General features: G+C 39.7%; 3 protein-coding genes across 6 annotated transcripts in view; 2 read left to right on the top strand and 1 right to left on the bottom strand.

The window, feature by feature from the left end:
• nup98 (nucleoporin 98 and 96 precursor) overlaps positions 1 to 9,920 on the top strand; it is a 57,286-nt gene extending 47,366 nt beyond the window's left edge. For both annotated transcript variants that reach the window (XM_062528857.1, XM_062528856.1), the window contains 9 exons: positions 584 to 865; positions 954 to 1,111; positions 1,239 to 1,379; positions 2,102 to 2,256; positions 5,289 to 5,510; positions 6,505 to 6,746; positions 7,384 to 7,538; positions 8,688 to 8,799; positions 8,963 to 9,920. In XM_062528857.1, coding sequence (XP_062384841.1) covers positions 584 to 865; positions 954 to 1,111; positions 1,239 to 1,379; positions 2,102 to 2,256; positions 5,289 to 5,510; positions 6,505 to 6,746; positions 7,384 to 7,538; positions 8,688 to 8,799; positions 8,963 to 9,165 — 1,670 coding nt within the window. In that variant the 3' untranslated portion in view covers positions 9,166 to 9,920. The remainder of the gene's footprint in view (positions 1 to 583; positions 866 to 953; positions 1,112 to 1,238; positions 1,380 to 2,101; positions 2,257 to 5,288; positions 5,511 to 6,504; positions 6,747 to 7,383; positions 7,539 to 8,687; positions 8,800 to 8,962) is intronic.
• Positions 9,921 to 11,586: 1,666 nt separating this feature from the next.
• On the bottom strand, positions 11,587 to 13,193 carry zgc:91910 (Zinc finger protein 706-like). Of its 3 annotated transcripts, none has more exons than XM_062529271.1 (4): positions 13,044 to 13,193; positions 12,424 to 12,564; positions 12,163 to 12,279; positions 11,587 to 12,064 (listed from the first exon to the last, which is right to left on the bottom strand). In XM_062529271.1, the coding sequence occupies exons 2-3, from the start codon at positions 12,556 to 12,558 to the stop codon at positions 12,184 to 12,186; spliced, it is 231 nt and encodes a 76-aa protein (XP_062385255.1). In that variant the 5' UTR covers positions 12,559 to 12,564; positions 13,044 to 13,193; the 3' UTR covers positions 11,587 to 12,064; positions 12,163 to 12,183. The 3 variants fall into 3 exon arrangements, with proteins under 3 accessions (XP_062385255.1, XP_062385256.1, XP_062385254.1); XM_062529272.1 differs by having other exon boundaries at positions 12,424 to 12,560; positions 13,044 to 13,184; XM_062529270.1 differs by lacking the exon at positions 13,044 to 13,193 and adding an exon at positions 12,766 to 12,958.
• Positions 13,194 to 15,622: 2,429 nt separating this feature from the next.
• ntaq1 (N-terminal glutamine amidase 1) lies at positions 15,623 to 18,362 on the top strand. The gene is made up of 6 exons (XM_062529224.1): positions 15,623 to 15,816; positions 16,437 to 16,536; positions 16,619 to 16,669; positions 17,427 to 17,575; positions 17,659 to 17,783; positions 17,880 to 18,362. Exons 1-6 carry the CDS (start codon positions 15,737 to 15,739, stop codon positions 18,017 to 18,019), a joined length of 645 nt encoding a protein of 214 aa, XP_062385208.1. The 5' UTR covers positions 15,623 to 15,736; the 3' UTR covers positions 18,020 to 18,362.
• The last annotated feature ends 19 nt before the right edge of the window (positions 18,363 to 18,381 follow it).

Genomic DNA, 18,381 nt, shown 5'->3' with positions numbered 1-18,381 from the left:
ATGATTCATTCCGCCAAGTTTAATTTCTGCACCCTGAACACTCGTTCTGCCAACGGGTCAAAATTGGACATGCGTTTGATTTGAACATTTTTGGTCAGTGTTCACCTACATTTGGACAGATGATCAGACCAAGCTTCATCAAGCCATCTACATGGCATTTACATAAAGGCTGACATAGTCAATTGAAATTGGCATCAAGTCTGCCTATTGGGAAGTAACCTAATCTCAGCCAGCCTGTGGGTGCTTGACATGAAACTTCCTGTGAGTGCGTTCCACCCTAGCTGTTCGATCGTAATGAGTGACCGACCAGGGACTAGCAGTGCACTTTGCGTTTTTGAAATTTTCATTGTGAACTCCTACACACATTCAAATTTGGTATTGTAAGTGCAGACATATGCCATTTCAAACTGTGTCTGACATAATGAAGTTGTCATGGCAACTCTGGTGTGTTAAGTTACATGGCCCCCACATCGCTACTTGCAGCTATGTTCTGTTTTTGTTTTCTTTATGACATGAATTGTTTGACAAGTTATTTGTAGAGCATTTAAAGGATCACAATTCTGTGTTTGGTTTATCTGTTCAGCTGTGCTGAGCCATTGGCAGCAGATATGGACTCTCTGCAAGGCACTCTGGGGTGGACTTACTGACGCCAGTGAAGAAGAGAATGTTGAACAAGACTGTTGTGGTTCTTACAAACAGCAGCTAGAACGAAGACAAAGTTTCTCTGCATGGCTTGCTTGTGCAGCTGAAACACGTATTTGCCAGGAGCTTGGTGTGGCAACTCAGCACAGCCCAACAGAGGCCATCTTCAGCTACTTAACAGGACACAAGATCAGTGAAGCCTGCAAGCTGGCACAACAAAGTGGTTCGTTAATTTTCAGAGCTGGCTGGTTACAATAACTAAGATTGTGATTGTGTTTTGTCAATATGTCTTAAATTCTGAATGTTTGCAGGAGACCACCGTCTGTCTTTACTGTTGTCTCAGGCAGCAGGCTTGCCATACAGCCAAGAACTTCTGGCACTTCAGCTTGGTGACTGGAACAGGATGCAAATAGGTTCTTGTCTACAGGAAGAGAGACTCCGTATTTATGCCCTCTTGGCAGGCAAACCAGTATGGCATTCTTATTGATATACCGTAATTTCAGTTGATAGTGTAAAGGATTTTTAGTAATTATTTATTTATTTATATATATATATTTTAAAAAAAAAGACTTCCCTAACTGTCCTTTCTCCCATAGGTATGGCAATCTACGAACAGCTGTATAAATGTTTGTGCTGAGCTGGACTGGCAGCGCTGTATTGCAGTGCACCTGTGGTACATGCTTCCTCCCACTGCCTCTATTTCCGACGCATTGACCAAATACGAGACTGCTTTTCAGGTGAGCAATACTTGTTGCTGTTCATTGTAGCATTACTGAATGCTACAAAAACGTGAAATCAAGTGAACAGATCTTCAAATATCTTGCTTGTTGTAAAATGACATATGCAAAATACATATTTTCATTAGCCCCCCTTTATTTACAGGTAACAGTTTAGCAACTCTTTTTTTCCCAAAAAGAAAAGGGTTGACATACAAGCTACATTGCAAAAAAAGATGCTGGGTAACAGATAAATAAATACTGGGTTGTTCGGTGTGTTGGGAGAGGAGGCACTCTTGGCCTGTAGCTTTGGTAGCATTTGATGGGTTGCTCCACCATCAAGGAGGAGGGATATCTCTCTGACTATGATAGTTGTAGTAAAGATTTCAATGGTATTTATTTCAGATTAAGTGTGTGTATATGTTCAATTAGTAAATGTAAGTTAAGTTTAATCTATGTATTTGCATTTATTTTAAAATAAATTATTGGCAAAAAAACAAACATACATACATACATATTTTTTATTTTGTTTGCTCATGTTTGTGTATAGTGTTGGTTAAAATTAAATGATAATACTTTAATCGTGTTATTTGGGTTATGCTGAAAAAAAGATACAAGATGGTCAGTATTGCACATTCCCGAGACATTTTAACGTAGTAATGCTAAACAGTGCAAAAAATGCTGTGAGTTTTAAAGGTTAATACAGCCAATTCAGTCATGGATATGTACTATAATTCTTGTAGGGTTCGTCGGATGAACTGAAATATGCTTGCGCTCCCCTTCCTCCCTATCTGGAGAGTTGTGACCTTGCTTGCATAGAAGAGGAAATTGAGGAGGAAGGGGTAAAGAAGCCCTTGTACGACATATGCTTCCACTTGCTGAAACTCTACAGTGACCGGTAAGCCAGTCTGGTTGTCGCCTCAAAGCATGAAACATTTTCATATTCTTTCTGAAAGGGTTTTTGGCCAACATTGTGCTGTAATCACTGCCTATAATTGAATACTACTCTTAACTGAAGCCAACATGTTCATGCTCAACTAATGTTATTATTGTTAGAATTTATTACATGGCTCTTCATAATGCTGTAGAATGCTCCATTCACTTGATATGTACGGGATAATGGACGACACGCCGTGCGGTTATTCAAAGTTAATGCACGTTCTAGACGGTGATACGGCCTGACGCGAAGCGGAGGGACGTTCCGTCTAGAAAAGTGCATTAACTTTGAATAACCGCACGGCGTGAAGTCCATTATCCCGCTTATTCCACTGTTGCCACTTGCGTTGTGTTCGTTTCCGGTGCTAATTTAATTGTTTTAATCGCTAGAACGGTATTGTTTGTAGAACTACTTTTCCCAGACACATTTCAACTAATTTCTCAAACTGCGGTTACTAGTTCTAAATGGATGGTTGCTATGGCCAAAAGCCAGTCGTTAGTTCTAATCCCCCGTTGTCAAACTGGCACATCCCAGGATTCTGATGAACGTTAACTTTGAAAGATTGCTATTTTACTTAGCCTACTGCCACCTAACTAGCTAAATGACACCTCTGTCATATGCTAAACGTTACTATGATCTGAACGTCTGTATTTTACAGCTTCTATGTAACGTGACAGTGCATTTAAACTTCACAACGAGTTTGGCGAATTAATATTCAAGTGTGATACGGTCAAAAACAATGGAACTACTTCATAGCCGTGCGTATAGAGCTCCCCAGTCCCGCCCCTCCTCCGAGAGAGGTGCTTGTCCGGAAGTAAAATTCTCATTCATTTCTCCCATTGACTTCTGGAAAAATTCGGATATAAAGAGTTTTAGACCATGCCTTAGGCTAACCAGCTACGATGTGACTCATAAGCATATAACTTATAATTTCGAGTGAAAAAATGAACAGAAAATGTAAAAAAAAGCGAAAGGTACAAGACTGTGTACATATCTTAAATTCCGAGATAGAGAACTCAAATCCCAGGATGCTTTGCAAACGTACACACATTTCCAACATTTGCAGCCTAACGATAGTTTAACATGGTTCCATATTAATCTGAGAAAAGAAGATGATTACTTCCTACCGTTTCCATTGAGTAAATTCAACCTTCAAGATGAGAAAACCGTTATTTTTCGGAAGACCACACATCGGTCCTGATCAGCCCTACAGCCATTTTAAATTTTGAAGTTCCAGCGAGACGAAGCTGGACGATAGGCGCTGGAAAAGCTGAGTACAGTTTGTTTGGCATTGCCATGGCAACGGCGATCTCTACCAATCAAAGGCTCTGCTTTCACCAGTTTTACACGTTAGGGTGTCGGGTAGTGTAGTACTCTCTCGTTAAATCGTGAATAAAGCATTGTTTTCTCAAAACAAGGTTGATGCCCCCATTAACTTTTGACATCTATATGAGCAGGTATAATCGCTTAGTCACATCGTAGCTGGTTTTAAGTCTACCATGGACGGTTACGATGTTATGGCTTATTCTCCAATTGTCAATGGAGAAATTCTATTGGATTTTTACTTCCGGACAAGGCTGTGGGCGGGACTGTGGAGCTCTATATGTAAAGGATAACCAAGGGGGCAGCGAACGTTCTGAGAGTGTAGACAGTATGGCGGCCGCCATGCTAACAAGAAGACCGTGGCTAGCTGGCCATTCCATTGAATCCTATGGGGCGTAAGCGCCACTTTGACATCAAATTACGTTAGAGCTGAAGCGTTTTAAGCCTTTATATGAACATTTTCTATTGTCGGGGTACATACTACATTGTGAAATTGACATAATAATCTCGTAACTGTCTTATCGGCTGAGTAATTAACGTTTTTCGAAAGTCAATGCTAAAGGGTTAAAGGCGCATGCGTCCAGCGAGAGTAAAGCGTCGCCATAGGTCAGACTCGGTCAGACTACGTGCCTACGTCACATGTACGACATCTGAGCCTGCGCAGGAGACCTATGACGGAATAAGAAGACCTAAAAAAACCGTTGAAATTTGCTTCCTCGGTCTCTGCTGCCGTCTACGTGATAGCTCTGTCCATATCTTTTACTGTCTATGGGGATAACGGCCGACGAGGTGACCGGTTCGATGGAAATAATGGCTAGGTGGAGGTCTAGAACTCCGGCGACGTGCGAAGCACGGAGACGGAGTTACCTCCGCCGTGCCATTATTTCCATCGAACCGGTCGACCTCGAAGGCCGTTATCCCGCTTATCTCCCGTTTGTATTCATAACCTGTATATTTAGAACATAGTTTTATTCCACCATTGCGTCCGTTATCATCGCTAAAACTGTCTTGACTGTGGGACTACTTTCCGCCACATATCAACTTTCTACTTGCAGGACAAAACTGCCGTTACTAGTTCTAAATGGATGGTTGCTATGGCCAAAAGCCAGTCGTTAGTTCTAAATGGCTGGTTGCTACGGCCAAAAGCCAGTCGTTAGTTCTATCTCTCCCGTTGTCAAGCGGGCATATCCCAGGATTCTGATTAACTTTAACTTTGAAAGATCGCTTCTTTTATAGCCTACATGGCATCCAACTAGCTACAATCCACCTCCGTCATATGCTACAATGTTACTATGGTTCTGCACGTCTGTATTTCAGCTTGGATGCAACGTGACGGTTCATTTAAACTTCGCAACGAGTTTGGCGAATTAATATTCAAGTGTGATACGGGAACTACTTCAAAGGTAGCAGGTTATACGAAGTTAATGGCCACCCCATCAGCCAATCAGAGAAGAGAATTCCATTGTTGAGGGAGATAACTAAAGTTAATGCACACCCTTATAGAACGCAGGACAATGGGGAACTCAACCGAGCAGTGGAATAAATATATATATATATATATATATAAAATCTCGTAGTTTTAACATGTTTTTACAGCGTAATAAATAGTCAAAATAAAGAAAAACCTTGAAAATGTTGACCGAAATGTTAATATGTACATTTGTCTGTAGACACCATAACCTGCAGCAGCTATTGGATCCCAGCACCGTAACAATCCAGCGCCTGGACTACCGACTTTGCTGGCATTTGTGGAATGTGCTCCAGTCGTTAAACTACACCCATCTTTCACCTGAGTGCCAGGCCCGGCTCCACTCAAGCTATGCTGCCCAGCTGGAGAGTGCTGGTCACTGGGAGTTGTCCATCTTTGTGTTGTTGCATATACCCAACGCGATGTAAGAGCACGTGTACCTTCTGCTTAGCGTTGTATTGAAATTGTTTATTGAAAAGAATGTTTTACATTGATCTCGGGAAAACAGATCTTTATTGACCGTCACAGGGAAATGCTTTTTTAAAAAGAAAAATTTAATATTACATTTTGGTCTGAAGATTATCTGTGCCAACGTTCTCAAGGAAAAGCACATTTTTACCTAGTATGACACTCCTATTTAGTCGTTTTTCTACTGAATGGTACTTGCTGAACTCAAATTGACTCAAGTCTACTCGGTCTAGGTACCAGGTGTTCCCTTTTACACCGCAAAAGGAGTACCCTACTTTAATGGAGCTGAATGCCATAGCAAGGCATTAATTATTATTAATATAATCTTATATTAATCAATCTCATATTACAATATATCAACAATGTACGAAATCAAGGGGATTTTGTTTCTGATTCCTGGTATGTGACGGTTTGTGTCAATGGCTATTTAAATCCATGAAAAAACGTTAATGCAAGGATACAAAATGCTCGTCTTTCTGAACTGCAGAACATTACTCCATATATTATTCCATATATGCCAATTCTATTAACGAAAGCACCTGTTGTGAATAATAATGTAACACAGGCTAATTGTTAACATTTAAGTGCTTGTCGTTGTAGCACAGTACGGCTGAAGTACTTTTAAAAATGACGGGCTTGTTCAAAACACCGCAATGACAATAGCAACTGATCTGTGACGTGCAATACTTTCACGTCACCTTTTGGTCTTATCGCCTTAGCCCGCTCAAAACCTCAATGGAGGTGATGGCAAAAATAGTTCTAGGTACCAGTTTTTGTTATTGAAAACCCAAAATAATCTAACAAAATCAAAGCAAGTTGAACTCATACCATGCAGTGGAAAACAGACTTCTGTTTATTTGACCTCTTGCATGACATCTGGAGTGCACATTTTATGATATTTCCAGTCATCGTTTTAACAATTCTCATGTGTGCTGCTGATGTCCTTTCAGGCACCGTGAGCGAGCTGTTCGTGAAATGTTGTGCTCTTACTGCTCACTACGGGAGACTGAGGATTCGGCAGAAAAAGAGTCTTTTCTCACAACGATGCTGCAGATCCCTGTTCACTGGATTCATGAGGCTAAGGCCATCCGTGCACGCCATGATTCAGACAAGCACCAAGAAGCATTGCACCTCTATCATGCCAGGAGTTGGAGTCAATGCCACCGCTTGGTCATTCATCACCTAGCAGCAGGTAATTGATAGCTTGGCTTACACCAGACTAAATTTAGAGAGATTAAGACATTTTAAGGATCCGCAGGGAACCTGCTCTATTTAAAATAAACAAATAAGTAAATAATAATAATAAATTGACCTGTATCTTGGTTCTTTGGATCAAGTAGAGTTCAACACACCCTGTTCATCTTCACACACAATTACATAGACCTAACCAATCAGAGCAACAAAATAACCTACTGTGAATCCTTTTGGGAGAACAGCTAAAGCATCCTACTTCTTGACAAATGCTTTCATCACGGTTTTCTATTTGTGAACCTCAGAGAACGTGCAGATTTTGTCTTGCCAATGGTCACCTTTCCTTCACCAAGGTGCTCGATTTTATCTTTAATTTGGCAAGCCCTGCAGTGTCAATACTAGCCCTCAACAATTATTATTGTGTTGTGTTGTGATGTTTCACACTGAAATATGACCAAAGCATGGGCCAGCATGTTTTTACCAAATTAGTTTGACAAATAAAAATTACAATATGGGAAAATGTCTAATGTATGCATTGCTGAATGTTTTTTTTTGTTGTTTGGGTTTTTTTAACAGTAATTTTGTCGCTCAACAGGCATTCTGATCTGTCTTTTTGTTCTGTTTTCTTTGTGTTGTAGACTGCATCATAAATGACAACCATGAATACCTACTGCATATCCTAGAAGGTCTTGCTGTGCCAGAGCGCCATGCACAGATACAGGACTGGGATGTTTCTGGTAGAGTGTTTCTGGACTACATCCATGTCATCCAAACACTGCAATCCATCCAGCAGGTATGAAAAAAATGTCACTCATAGGGAACTGTCTCACAAGACATGACTTCAGATTGAATGCATCTTTTAAGAATGAGCGTAGCACTCTAGAATCTTTGGTTAACACTATGGTATGACGTTAACAAAATAGTCCTGACTATACATTTAGTAAAACTTAATTTGTTGTGAAAAAACATTGGGCCTCATTCCCCTCAACTGTTCTTAAGAAGAAATGTGTTCTTAAAACCCAATTACGCATTTTTCAAAGATTCTGGCATTCACCTAGCCTGGCTGACGCGACCACATCTCAAATGAGACGTGGTCTGGCAACCAATTATTCATTTTCTCGTATTTGAAAAAAATGCCCAGATCTGTTCATTGGCCGCCACAGATGTCTATCAAATGCGTCTGTGCATAGCTCACCCCCCTGTTCTGTGATTGGTTCCCTATCTCAGGCAAAAATTAGGGCGGTAGTTTCCAGGCTGCCTTTGCAGTGTGAATGAAATTGCGCGCAAAGCAGCATGGGAACACCCAGGCTAGCATTCACCAATGTTTAGGCAAGAACAAAATCTGTGCATGCTCAAGATAAGGATGTCTTATCTATTGTCTATGTCTTATCTATTCCAATAACGTATATTGTAAATAGATCAATGGAAGAAAACTTTTTTCCAAACTCTCAAAACTGCTATAGTAACTCTGATCTTTAAAGCAGGGGATAGACAGGATATCAAAAATTATAGTAATAATTATAGTAAAAATTATTATATAAACTAATTATTATTAGTATACTGCCGGCCATCTCTAAGGTGATCGAAAAACAGTGTCAGAACAGTTAATAGCACATTTTAATGCAAAAAAATCTAATGCATCCTATGCAGTTTGGCTTTAGAGCTAACCACTCTACTGACACTGCATGTTGCTATTTTACTGAACACACTTTTTAATAGCATATATCGTAATTTCCCAACTATTAGCCGCAGCTTATACATTGATTTTGCAAAATTTCTTCAGCTATGAGGTTAATACAGGGGGGCAGTTAATATGCTTTTGTTTCTTTTAACTTGCATAAACACTGTCTTGCGGCTTATGCAAAATGTGGCTTATGCACAATGCGGCTTATATACGGGAAATTACTGTAATTCTAAATGTTTTTTTGTATTGTATGTGCAGATGGATGGTCCAGGCTATGAGCTGGAAAGACTCTACACTGAGGTGACATCCCTTTGCAGCAGAATTGAGCTCCTCCCGTGCGTTTCAGCTAAGGATAGACTTGCTCAGTCAGGTGAGGATCAGTTGGCATTGTAGTGACTGAAATATGTAACTCTTTTGGTGCCAGGCATGTCACTACGTCATATTTGCGGTGATGAAAACCATTAAGCGTTATCAAGCTCTTTAAGAGAATGCATGATTTATCTAAAAAAAATCTTGGTTATCTCCCTCCTCAGAAATGGCAAAACGTTTGGCCAACATCCTCCGTGCAGTCCTGGCTTTACAACAAGGGGGCGATGCGACATCAGACCTCCCCCTCATCCCACTGTACTGCCTGGCGCCTCACATTGGCCGGCTGCCCATGCCTGAAGATTATGCTCTAGAGGAGCTCCGCAGCCTCACCCAGTCTTACCTGCGCGAGCTCATCCTCAGTCAGTGAAGTCAGTGGCTGAAGTGGGTGGTATCCACTGGATATGGAACAGGAGGGTCTGGTTTTAGTAGCTTGCAGAAGAAGCCGCACTGCTATGATCTTTTTTCAGACAATACTGTTGAAAAGATACTACTTTTGACAATACATTCCATTCTGTACCATTATCACTATTTTATGTCCATATTGAAGGTTTGTTTGATGAGAGTACGTATTCTGCAGTTTTGAAAAAAAACTCAAGTATTGACTGCAAAATGTTTTTACCCTTCAAGTGAGAGGTTTGGTAGATTGTAACTGCCAAATATGTTTGAGCTTTGTCAGTGACCCTTCTTTTCCCTTCGCATTGTGTAGTCTTTGGAGGAGTCATGATGCTCTGAACTTCAGGGTGTTGCACCAATGTGCAGTGTTTGTAAGGGCTTGTAGCGGGGTTCCAATTCTTGTATATCTAATCAATTTTGTGTACCAAAAGATAAACCATATAGGCAAATGTTTATATTTTTGTAAAGTTTTAAAGGTATAACGTATTACATTAGCACTGTTGTGTAAGAGAGCCAAAATGCACAGCTGAAGCGGTTCCATCCACCAATTGACACTTTTCTATAAACACGCCTTATTTTCGCCCATAGAACTTTTTTTTTCTCCATTTAATTTGTCTGTCCAGAACTACCGGAAAGATTTTTGTAAGGTATTCTCCACAATAGCTGAATCATTGTTTAACTTTGTTTCCTCATTTAAGACCATGAATAAAATAATTTTCCTCCTTGAAATCTGTCTTGACTTGGGCCCACTTGCTAGAAACAATATTCAGTGTAGGCCTAGTTGCTATGTCTCTGCCATGCTGGACGCCTTAACTGTGGCTCGAAATAGACAGCATTCATTTAATGTTTTGTTTATTTACCCCCTTTATATTGGGTTTTGTAACATGATGGACAGACATTGTTTGACATTGACAATGCCAACCATATTTTGGACAACTTTTTCACTTCATCAGAATTATGAAAAATCTCTCGGCAAGATTGAAGAACAACTTCAAAAAACACTGAAGAAAACATTACGGAAAACAAGCTGGAGTCTGGAACTGGCTTAAAGCTGGAGCCTACCGCTCATCGCTGCCCAGTGTCCTGCCAACTAATATCCAATCTCTGGAAAGAAGCTGGATGAAATGGGAAGATGAAATTATCAGAGGAATAGGTGTCTGTAATAACGTATGTCTCTGAGACATTTGAACTCTGTCAGTGACAGACCATACCGTTCAGCCTGCTGAAAGAATGGTGGATTCTGGCAAAACCAGAACATCGGTGTGTGAATCATGGTGAAAAAACATCTTGGTGTTTTGTTGATGGTTGGGAATTTCAATAAACAAGTGAGCAATGTTGTGAAAGGAAGCTTTTCCTACATTTTAAAACACTTCAGACATACACTGTATCAGTACTCTGACACTGTTTAGATCTGAGCACAAAGGTAAAACTTTTGAGGCGATTGTTTTACTGCCGCATCAAATCAGCATTTGTACCTGGGAATAGAGTAGTTAAAAGCTGCCGCATATGATCTACGGAGGACCGTGAAGGAAGCAAAACGACGGTATGGGGCAAAGGTCTGGTCTCAGTTTAAGTCTGGTTCCAAATGCATGTGCCGAGGCTAAGGGCAATGTCGGGCTACAAATCGTCCACTTCCACAGTTAGTGGCAACACCTCACTGGCAGATGAGCTGAATGCATTCTATGCCCGCTTTACCACAGATGCTGCTGAAATGGTTTAGGCACATGAAGTGTGTGTAAGTGCCGGAGTCCTACCGCCAGAGGATATTGCGCTTACTCGATCAGAGCATGATCTGCAGAGATTTTAGAATTTTGAAATTTGCCTCCATTCAATTCATGAACTTGAATTGAATTGGCTCCAGCCCAAAGGAAATTGAATTGGAATGACAGGAAGTGGAATCTATTCATAGATTTCAGGAACGTCTATCGGTTATTCTCATACACTATTACTAGAAGTATTGGGTCACTTGCCTTGACTCACATCTGAAATTCAAGTGACATCCCATTCTTAATCCAGAAGTTTTAATATGACGTTGGTCCACCCTTTGGAGCTTTAACAGCTTCAATTCTTCTGGGAAGACTTTCCACGAGGACAAGATATGTTAGGTCACACACACTGATGTAAGAAGACACATTTTACTCTTGGGGATCTACCATGAATGGTCTCTATACGTTGACGGATAACTTAGTGATTGACGACTTGAATTCGTGAAAACAATACAGACCTATATTTTATTTTTTTGGAAGAGGCATCTCAGTCAAAGAGGGCAGATGCTATTTCCAAAGACTGCTTACCATATTCCTATGTAAAAATGTATCCTATTCAGGATAAAACCTTTAAATCTGTTCTGTCTACTGATTGTTGGTCCAAATGAGGAAATGGTGCATGACATGACTTAAGAAAAAAACCTTGACATTTTATTGGCAACCAGATGAAATGAATACACAACCATACTGTTACATTGCAATAATAATAATTTAAAAATCCATGTTACCTATATCAACATAGTTTTGAATCTTGCTTGGTCTGTTTAATCTGAAGTCAACCACAAAAACAAACTCAAAGGGTCCAAAAAAAATCTACATAAAAGAATAATAACAAAAAATCGGTTGACTTAGATCACAGGGAGAAGGCTCAAAAGTATTGTCTACTGTCAGGAGTGGAATGCAAGTGAGTGGGCAAAACATAAAATCCACTAACAGTAGCAGACTAGTGATCCCAAATGTATCACCATGGCATGGTTTGGAGCACTGCAGTTGAGTGCTGGTGAGCTTCAGTCATTTTTGGGGCTCTGGTATATCTCCCCCAAATTCTGAAGCGTCATTCTTCTCTTCATTAGCATTTCTGTCTTGACTCCGTTCCATATAATGGGCCTGTGAGGCATAGATACCAATGTGACATTAGATTAAACAATTACAAAATGGCTAGTAATAAGTATTCAGGTCACTTTTCTACAAATGCATGGCCTTACCGAATTCACAAACTTGTGTTCCTAAGCTTGCACATCCTCAAGCTCAGCAGGCATTGGGGATTTGGGGTGTTTACTCTCAAAATGTTGTTTAAATGTTTTAGGATCTGGCATCTGGGTCTAAAGGACAAACCAAAGAAAACGTCGTTTAGCTGGGGTATCAAAGTTGGAGGAAGTATACCTACACATGGGGAAAGTATCAAAGAATTTGAACACACCCTGACACGAAACTTAATATGGAAGGGGAAAAAAGACAATACTAACCCTGCATACTGGACATGTGTGAATTAATGCCGCTTTGGCTGCGGTCTTCTGATCTGCTCCCTGTCCTTTTTTCTTCTCTGCAGCTTTCTTGGCGTTCTTCTGCTGGGACTGAATCTTCTGGTGTCCACGAGCCATGCCTTGCTGCGTTAGAAAGGATCAGTGACAACTTCAGTTTACTTACACGCCTAACTGTAAAGCGGACAAGATTTGACTAATAACCTTAACGTCCACCGTTACCACGCTATCTAAAGATGCGGTAACATGGCTAACAAATGTTTTCGGGACATTTTGTCAATAGTTCATTTATGCCTGTCTGTCCGACATCAGCAGCAGCCGACATACATGATTGGTAATGTACCAAAGGAAGACGAGGATATTTTGAAAGGCACGCTGAACCATCACTGAGTTCGTACGACAGCCTCCGTTTGGGAACTACCCTAGTGTTGGTAGCCTACTACCTTTAGTGCTATCAGAGAGGGTTAAAGCGGAGTGGAGGATCTTTGGTATTATCCTTCCTGCCCACATGGTCATAGTGTCGATAACGTAAGCCTACTTTTTGGATCATCACGATTTCAAACACATAGAACAGAAGAAGAATATTGGAAAATACATTACTTAACTGTTCAGATGAGTATACCGCTGTGAGAACAAAAGTCGAGATAGTGCTGCTTCTTCTTCTTCTTCTTCTTTTTCTTCTTCTCTTTTTTGGCGGTTGGCAAACAGATTTTAGGTGCATTACCGCCACCTTCTGAACAGGAGTGTGGGTGTATGCCTCTAAATTCTATGGAATAACCCTATTGTTTTCAAGTAATAAAAAATACTTCTAAAACATTGTTCTAATTTCTGTGCAGTATGTCTGTAATATTCAGATTTATCTTAATTTCTGTTAATTCTGCTCTAAGTGTTTGATAGTGCAGCTTGAAGCATAGGGCTCCCCAGTAATGGAGAGGGTTGTCTTCTTCTCATGGCGGTTGGCAAACACATTTTGGAAGCATTACCGCCACCTGCTGAAAGGAAGTGTGGCTCTGGATATATGTAAATAATAATAATAATGTGGTGGTGGTGATGATGATGATGATGATGATGATAATAAAAGGGATTGCTCTAAATTCTTGTAATCTGACCAGTTTCCTTCGGGAAGTGAAATAAAAACCTAATAGGCCTACAACTTCACCTGAATTATATTTATTCTTAAAGGCACATTTCTGTACAGCTCCTGGATTGCTGTCTCTCCTGGTTAAAATTAGTATTTTAGCCTACTCCCCTAACCAGTATGCCTAATGTTTTCCTCATAGTTAGTCGTACCACCCACAAGATTTGAATACTGTAATATTTACCAGTGTTAGCATTATTCCAGTCACTCGGCCATTTTACCTTAGACTTTGACTTGACTATGGTTTTATTTTCAGATTTACTGGCTACTCATGGTGATCTCAGGGGATGCACATGCCTTCTTACCGTTACCAGTTAGTTCATTTGATATTTATATCAGAGCTTAATAGTGTACGTCATCTGCAGAATTTCTGAAAGAATGTCCTGCCTGGACTGAGACATACACTTTGGATGCTCATCAATGCAGATGCAGAGCCTGAAGCAATTACCACCTAGCCTGGAGACCAACCTCTCTTCGCAGAGTCTAGCCTATATACATTTGCAAACGTTTATTTCCTGGTGACACTTGTACGAAGTTTTAAATCATTGGGTTCAATCAACGTTTGGTAATGACGTATGTTAACCACGGGGAACACAACGATAACAATAGGCTTGAAACTTAAATATAATCATTCTCAGGAACGCCCTCTGTTCGCTGATTTGGCGGAGGTGCACTCGCCGGAGTAAACGAAAGTGGATCAAGGTATACCAGACAGAGTACTGAAGGGAAAAGAAATTGAGCGGAAGTGCGTAGACAGGCGGAGTCCGGCTAATTACCACCCCATTCCTAGGTTTAATTGCTTTCAACCCTGGACACAGCAATAAAAATAAGCTCAGTTGTGTAAACTGCAAGATAATCACTCAGTCTTTCTTTTTTTACCGATCTAGGAATTACAAATGCAACACCAGCTTTACCTTCTATTGACTTTGATGCATCTGTAAATACCACTTTATTTTAAACATTAAACATCTCTAATATGCTATTATACTACGCTGTGATTTCCTCACTCATTTCCAATTCTAAAACGTCCAAGTCAATTCCATGTTTTTCAATATCCACGCTGGACCTGCTGGATAAATCACTGATGTACACACATTAGGCAACTGAGGGCCCAGTTCACTGAGATATAATCCACCCACAGCTTCTAGGATGCAGCTTTCAAGTAACAAAAACGGCAAATTCCCAAGTTCACATTAAGTTTGTTGGACATGAAAGTCTGCATTGACTTTAAATGAACTACAACATGATAAAAGTGACAACAAGCCCCTAACTGCATGGGCTCAGTTAGCAAAATCTTCCCCCAGTTTCCCACCTCTAATAGACCCGGCAATTGTTTGTAATCATCCAGAGCCTGGTTGGGTGCACACCTTTTCTGTGACGTGGACCATGAAGGGGTCTATTCCCATGAAGTGACATGAATAATGTTATCACTGGGGAATTTGCTTTCCCCATGCCCATTAATGCACCATTAATGCACCATTATTCCTACAAGATGAAGTGAATGATGAGGTTTAAAAGGGAAACATTTTTTAAATGTGCATCAAACGTGCCGCCATGCTCACTCTATGTAGCAAAAACATTTTTTAAAACTATTGTATTGTTTCTATAAGTTGCGTTGGACAAAAGTGTCTAAATGATATAGCCTATAGGCCTAGGGTTATTCTACACTGTAGAATCTACAGAGACCTTATTTTTTCTGTCCTGACACTTTATCTTTTACACTAGGCTAAACAATGTGTTATTTGAACAATTACAGCTTTTGAGCCATCAAAGTGATAGTTTATCTAATCAATTTGATAGGATTCCAAGCACCACAAAAGTGTCCTCCCAAACACTCATGATACAGATTGAGGGCCAAATTCTGTGGTCAAAACCATGTTTTTTAAATAGTTTAAAATTATTGTTATTACAATAATGCATGGCTAGCCTATCACAAATGTAGCCTACATTTGCGAGTGCAGATTTACAATATCCGAGTTTCAGAAAGGCAATTTTACAGATCAGAACCTTCTGCATGTTGCCAATGAAGTCTTGTTTCCAGCACGGACTCATATTTCGGTTACACATAATAAAACATGATGAGGATTTTGGTCTGAAGTGTACAGTTCAATTATTGTAACTATTCGGAAGGTAACGTTATTATTAACCTATTTTTAAAACATGAATAAACAGGACCTTTCACTGAAGTATGTCATCATCACGCCACCAAGAGAGGAGTGTGTTTACACGAGCTGTTACTGGTGAGTTTTTGTCTGTGAAACGCTGTTTAGCTTAACGGTTACCTATGCTCACATTTTTCCTACTGTCACTGTGGTATATTTGGTGCAAAACACATGTGCACAATGTATTTACCAAAGTGAGAGCATGAGAAAAATGTGCAGCTTACAATTTTTGAACTTTTGTGTGAATTAATGCAACAAGAGTTGCACATATGTTTGTTTATCTTCCAAATACATAATAATCTATATGTCCATTTTATTATCGCACGCAAAAGTCAATAGCCTGCCTAACTAGGCTAGATGTAGGCCTACCGCATCAAGCTGTAAATTTGTCTCCATGTCCTTTTGTTTGTGGATCATTCCATGCCAAACGTTGAATAGTGACCGACTATTAAAACTATGACTCCTATCAGTAACAATAATAAAATAAAAGGTAGGGATACCATTTCTTTTTGCTGAAAATATGCCAGACCAACCAGCATTTTACTAGCCAGTATATTACTAGAAATAAAAGTAAATAAAAGAAAACCCACAATAAGTAATTAGCTTATGTCCAAATGTTTGATTTGTACTGTTTGTGTGTCAAATTCATTCATCTGTTTGGAAACACAATTTTAATAGAAGTTATATGTCCTTTTCAGTGAGGAAAATATTTGGAAACTCTGTGAATATATCAAAGCACAACACCAACATTGCATTGAAGATGTGTATGCAGTTTTCATATCTAATGAAAGGAGAACGGTATGTTTCATTTTACTAGCTTAAGGTCAACCACTTTCAACTCAACTCAGCTTCTAAAGAACAATTTATTTTCTCTGTGCAGGTTCCTCTCTGGAAGCAAAAATCCTGTCACGGAGATCAGCCAGTTGTGTGGGTAAGATCCATTAAATAGAATTTCTGAATAGAACAAGACATGCATGCATGGCATTGAATTGCATTCAACACTTTGGATCTCATGCAGCAGCAACATTTTCTTAAAGGGGACATATTATACCTCTTTTTAAACGAGGTTAGAATTGGTCTCTCCCAAATTGAGCCGTTTCTGGGCTGGCCACGCCTCCGGCTGCGTGTATTGATTACGCTGCTCGTTTCACAGGTGAAAATGACTACAAACAGAGCCGGCATCCAACCACAAATGTTAGACCCTGGTGCTAGGGTTGGTCTATGCAAATTCCATTAGTATTACTTCAGAATAAGGGAGCAATCCAAATGGCTCACAGCAGCATACTATTCTTGACACCAAAGTCTTTCTACTGATCTACAGAAAACGGATGGATGGGTTTTTTTCACGCTTGGAGTGTTTATAAGAACAGTGGAGGCCTAAATATGAACACAAAGGTCCGCAAAAAGTGAGTTTTGCATAGTATGTCCCCTTTAAATATCTGCTGAATGAATTCTCAGGTCAATTGTTTATCATAGTATCTTGAGATCCTAGTAAAAAGTCTGTATCATACTTTGGTCAACATACCAACAGAACCCTGTTCAGAGCTTGTGTGCCTGTTTACAAACATAAGCATATTACACAATTTGGTAACAGGTCCCAAACGGAAAGAAGAGGCCCGTTGAGGCCCGTTGTTTGTGCAGTGTGTTAGTAGTATTCATGATGGCATTACTGTGCTTTATGTCTTCAGGATTACCATGTGATATTATTGCATAACTGGAACAGTGGAGAAAGCTACATTTATGATCTGGACACAGTTCTTCCTTTCCCCTGCCCACTGAGTTTGTATGAAAAGGAGGCCTTTCGGTCCGATAACTATCTGAAGGAATCATACAGGAGGTACGACAAGAAGAAGAATTTGAAGCTAATTTTCACATACACTTTATTTAAGTTGTCTCTTATTCTCCTCCATTGTTTTATAGAAAACTGAGAGTTATTCCTGCTGAAATGTTCTTGAGCAGCTTTGCTTCTGATCGCTCACACATGAAAGATGAGGTTGGCCATTGGAAAATGCCTCCACCCTCCTACCCCTGCATAGAGACAGCAGGTATGACATTACAGTATGGTGAGCATTATATATTTTGTTATTTATTTAAAATAATGTACAACAAGGTTACAGTTGAGTCTGTTAAATGTTTTGCAGAGTCTAAAATGAACTTAGATGACTTCATCAGTATGGACGCTCAGGTTGGCTGGGGACAAGTCTACAGTCTCTCAGAATTTATGGAACACTTTGGTGGTGAAGAATGGCCAACATTAACCAATCAACAACCAAAATCTTAAATAAATGTTATCCTGTGTTCCTATTAAATTTTGGTTGATTGGAGTTTCAGTTGATTCAGAACATATATTTTTTTCTTATTCTGTTATTTATTATTCTTATTCTTTCATAAGATTATTTTATTTTATTATTTGGTAATGTACCTTTTACAGCAACTTTCCTGGTACACTTAATAAATCTTGCTCTTTTGTAAATGCTCTTTTATCAGATTTCTAAAGCTTATCCTTTGAAGTTTTCAAAACAACTAAATCATGAGACAGTTACTATTTCCGTGGATACTCAATAGGCCCTCAGTCAGGATCTGGTTGTATTTCACTGTGAGGTGCACATCGTCTGCATATGGATGTATGGTCTTGTTTTATTC

This window comes from Sardina pilchardus, chromosome 24, assembly GCF_963854185.1.
Source record: "Sardina pilchardus chromosome 24, fSarPil1.1, whole genome shotgun sequence".
NCBI lineage: Eukaryota > Metazoa > Chordata > Actinopteri > Clupeiformes > Clupeidae > Sardina > Sardina pilchardus.
This window is presented reverse-complemented; position numbering and strand designations above follow the sequence as displayed.

Bases quoted from the DNA above. Each gene is read 5' to 3' on its own strand.
- zgc:91910 (XM_062529270.1), bottom strand. From the start codon at position 12,822: ATGGTTCAGCGTGCCTTTCAAAATATCCTCGTCTTCCTTTGGTACATT. The intron at 12,565-12,765 runs GTATGTCGGCTG...TTTCTAACGCAG, and splicing joins TTTGGTACATTACCAATCAT to CAAGGCATGGCTCGTGGACA. The intron at 12,280-12,423 runs GTTAGTATTGTC...TTTGTCCTTTAG, and splicing joins ACACATGTCCAGTATGCAGG to ACCCAGATGCCAGATCCTAA.
- ntaq1 (XM_062529224.1), top strand. From the start codon at position 15,737: ATGAATAAACAGGACCTTTCACTGAAGTATGTCATCATCACGCCACCA. The intron at 15,817-16,436 runs GTGAGTTTTTGT...TGTCCTTTTCAG, and splicing joins GTTTACACGAGCTGTTACTG to TGAGGAAAATATTTGGAAAC. The intron at 16,537-16,618 runs GTATGTTTCATT...TTCTCTGTGCAG, and splicing joins TATCTAATGAAAGGAGAACG to GTTCCTCTCTGGAAGCAAAA.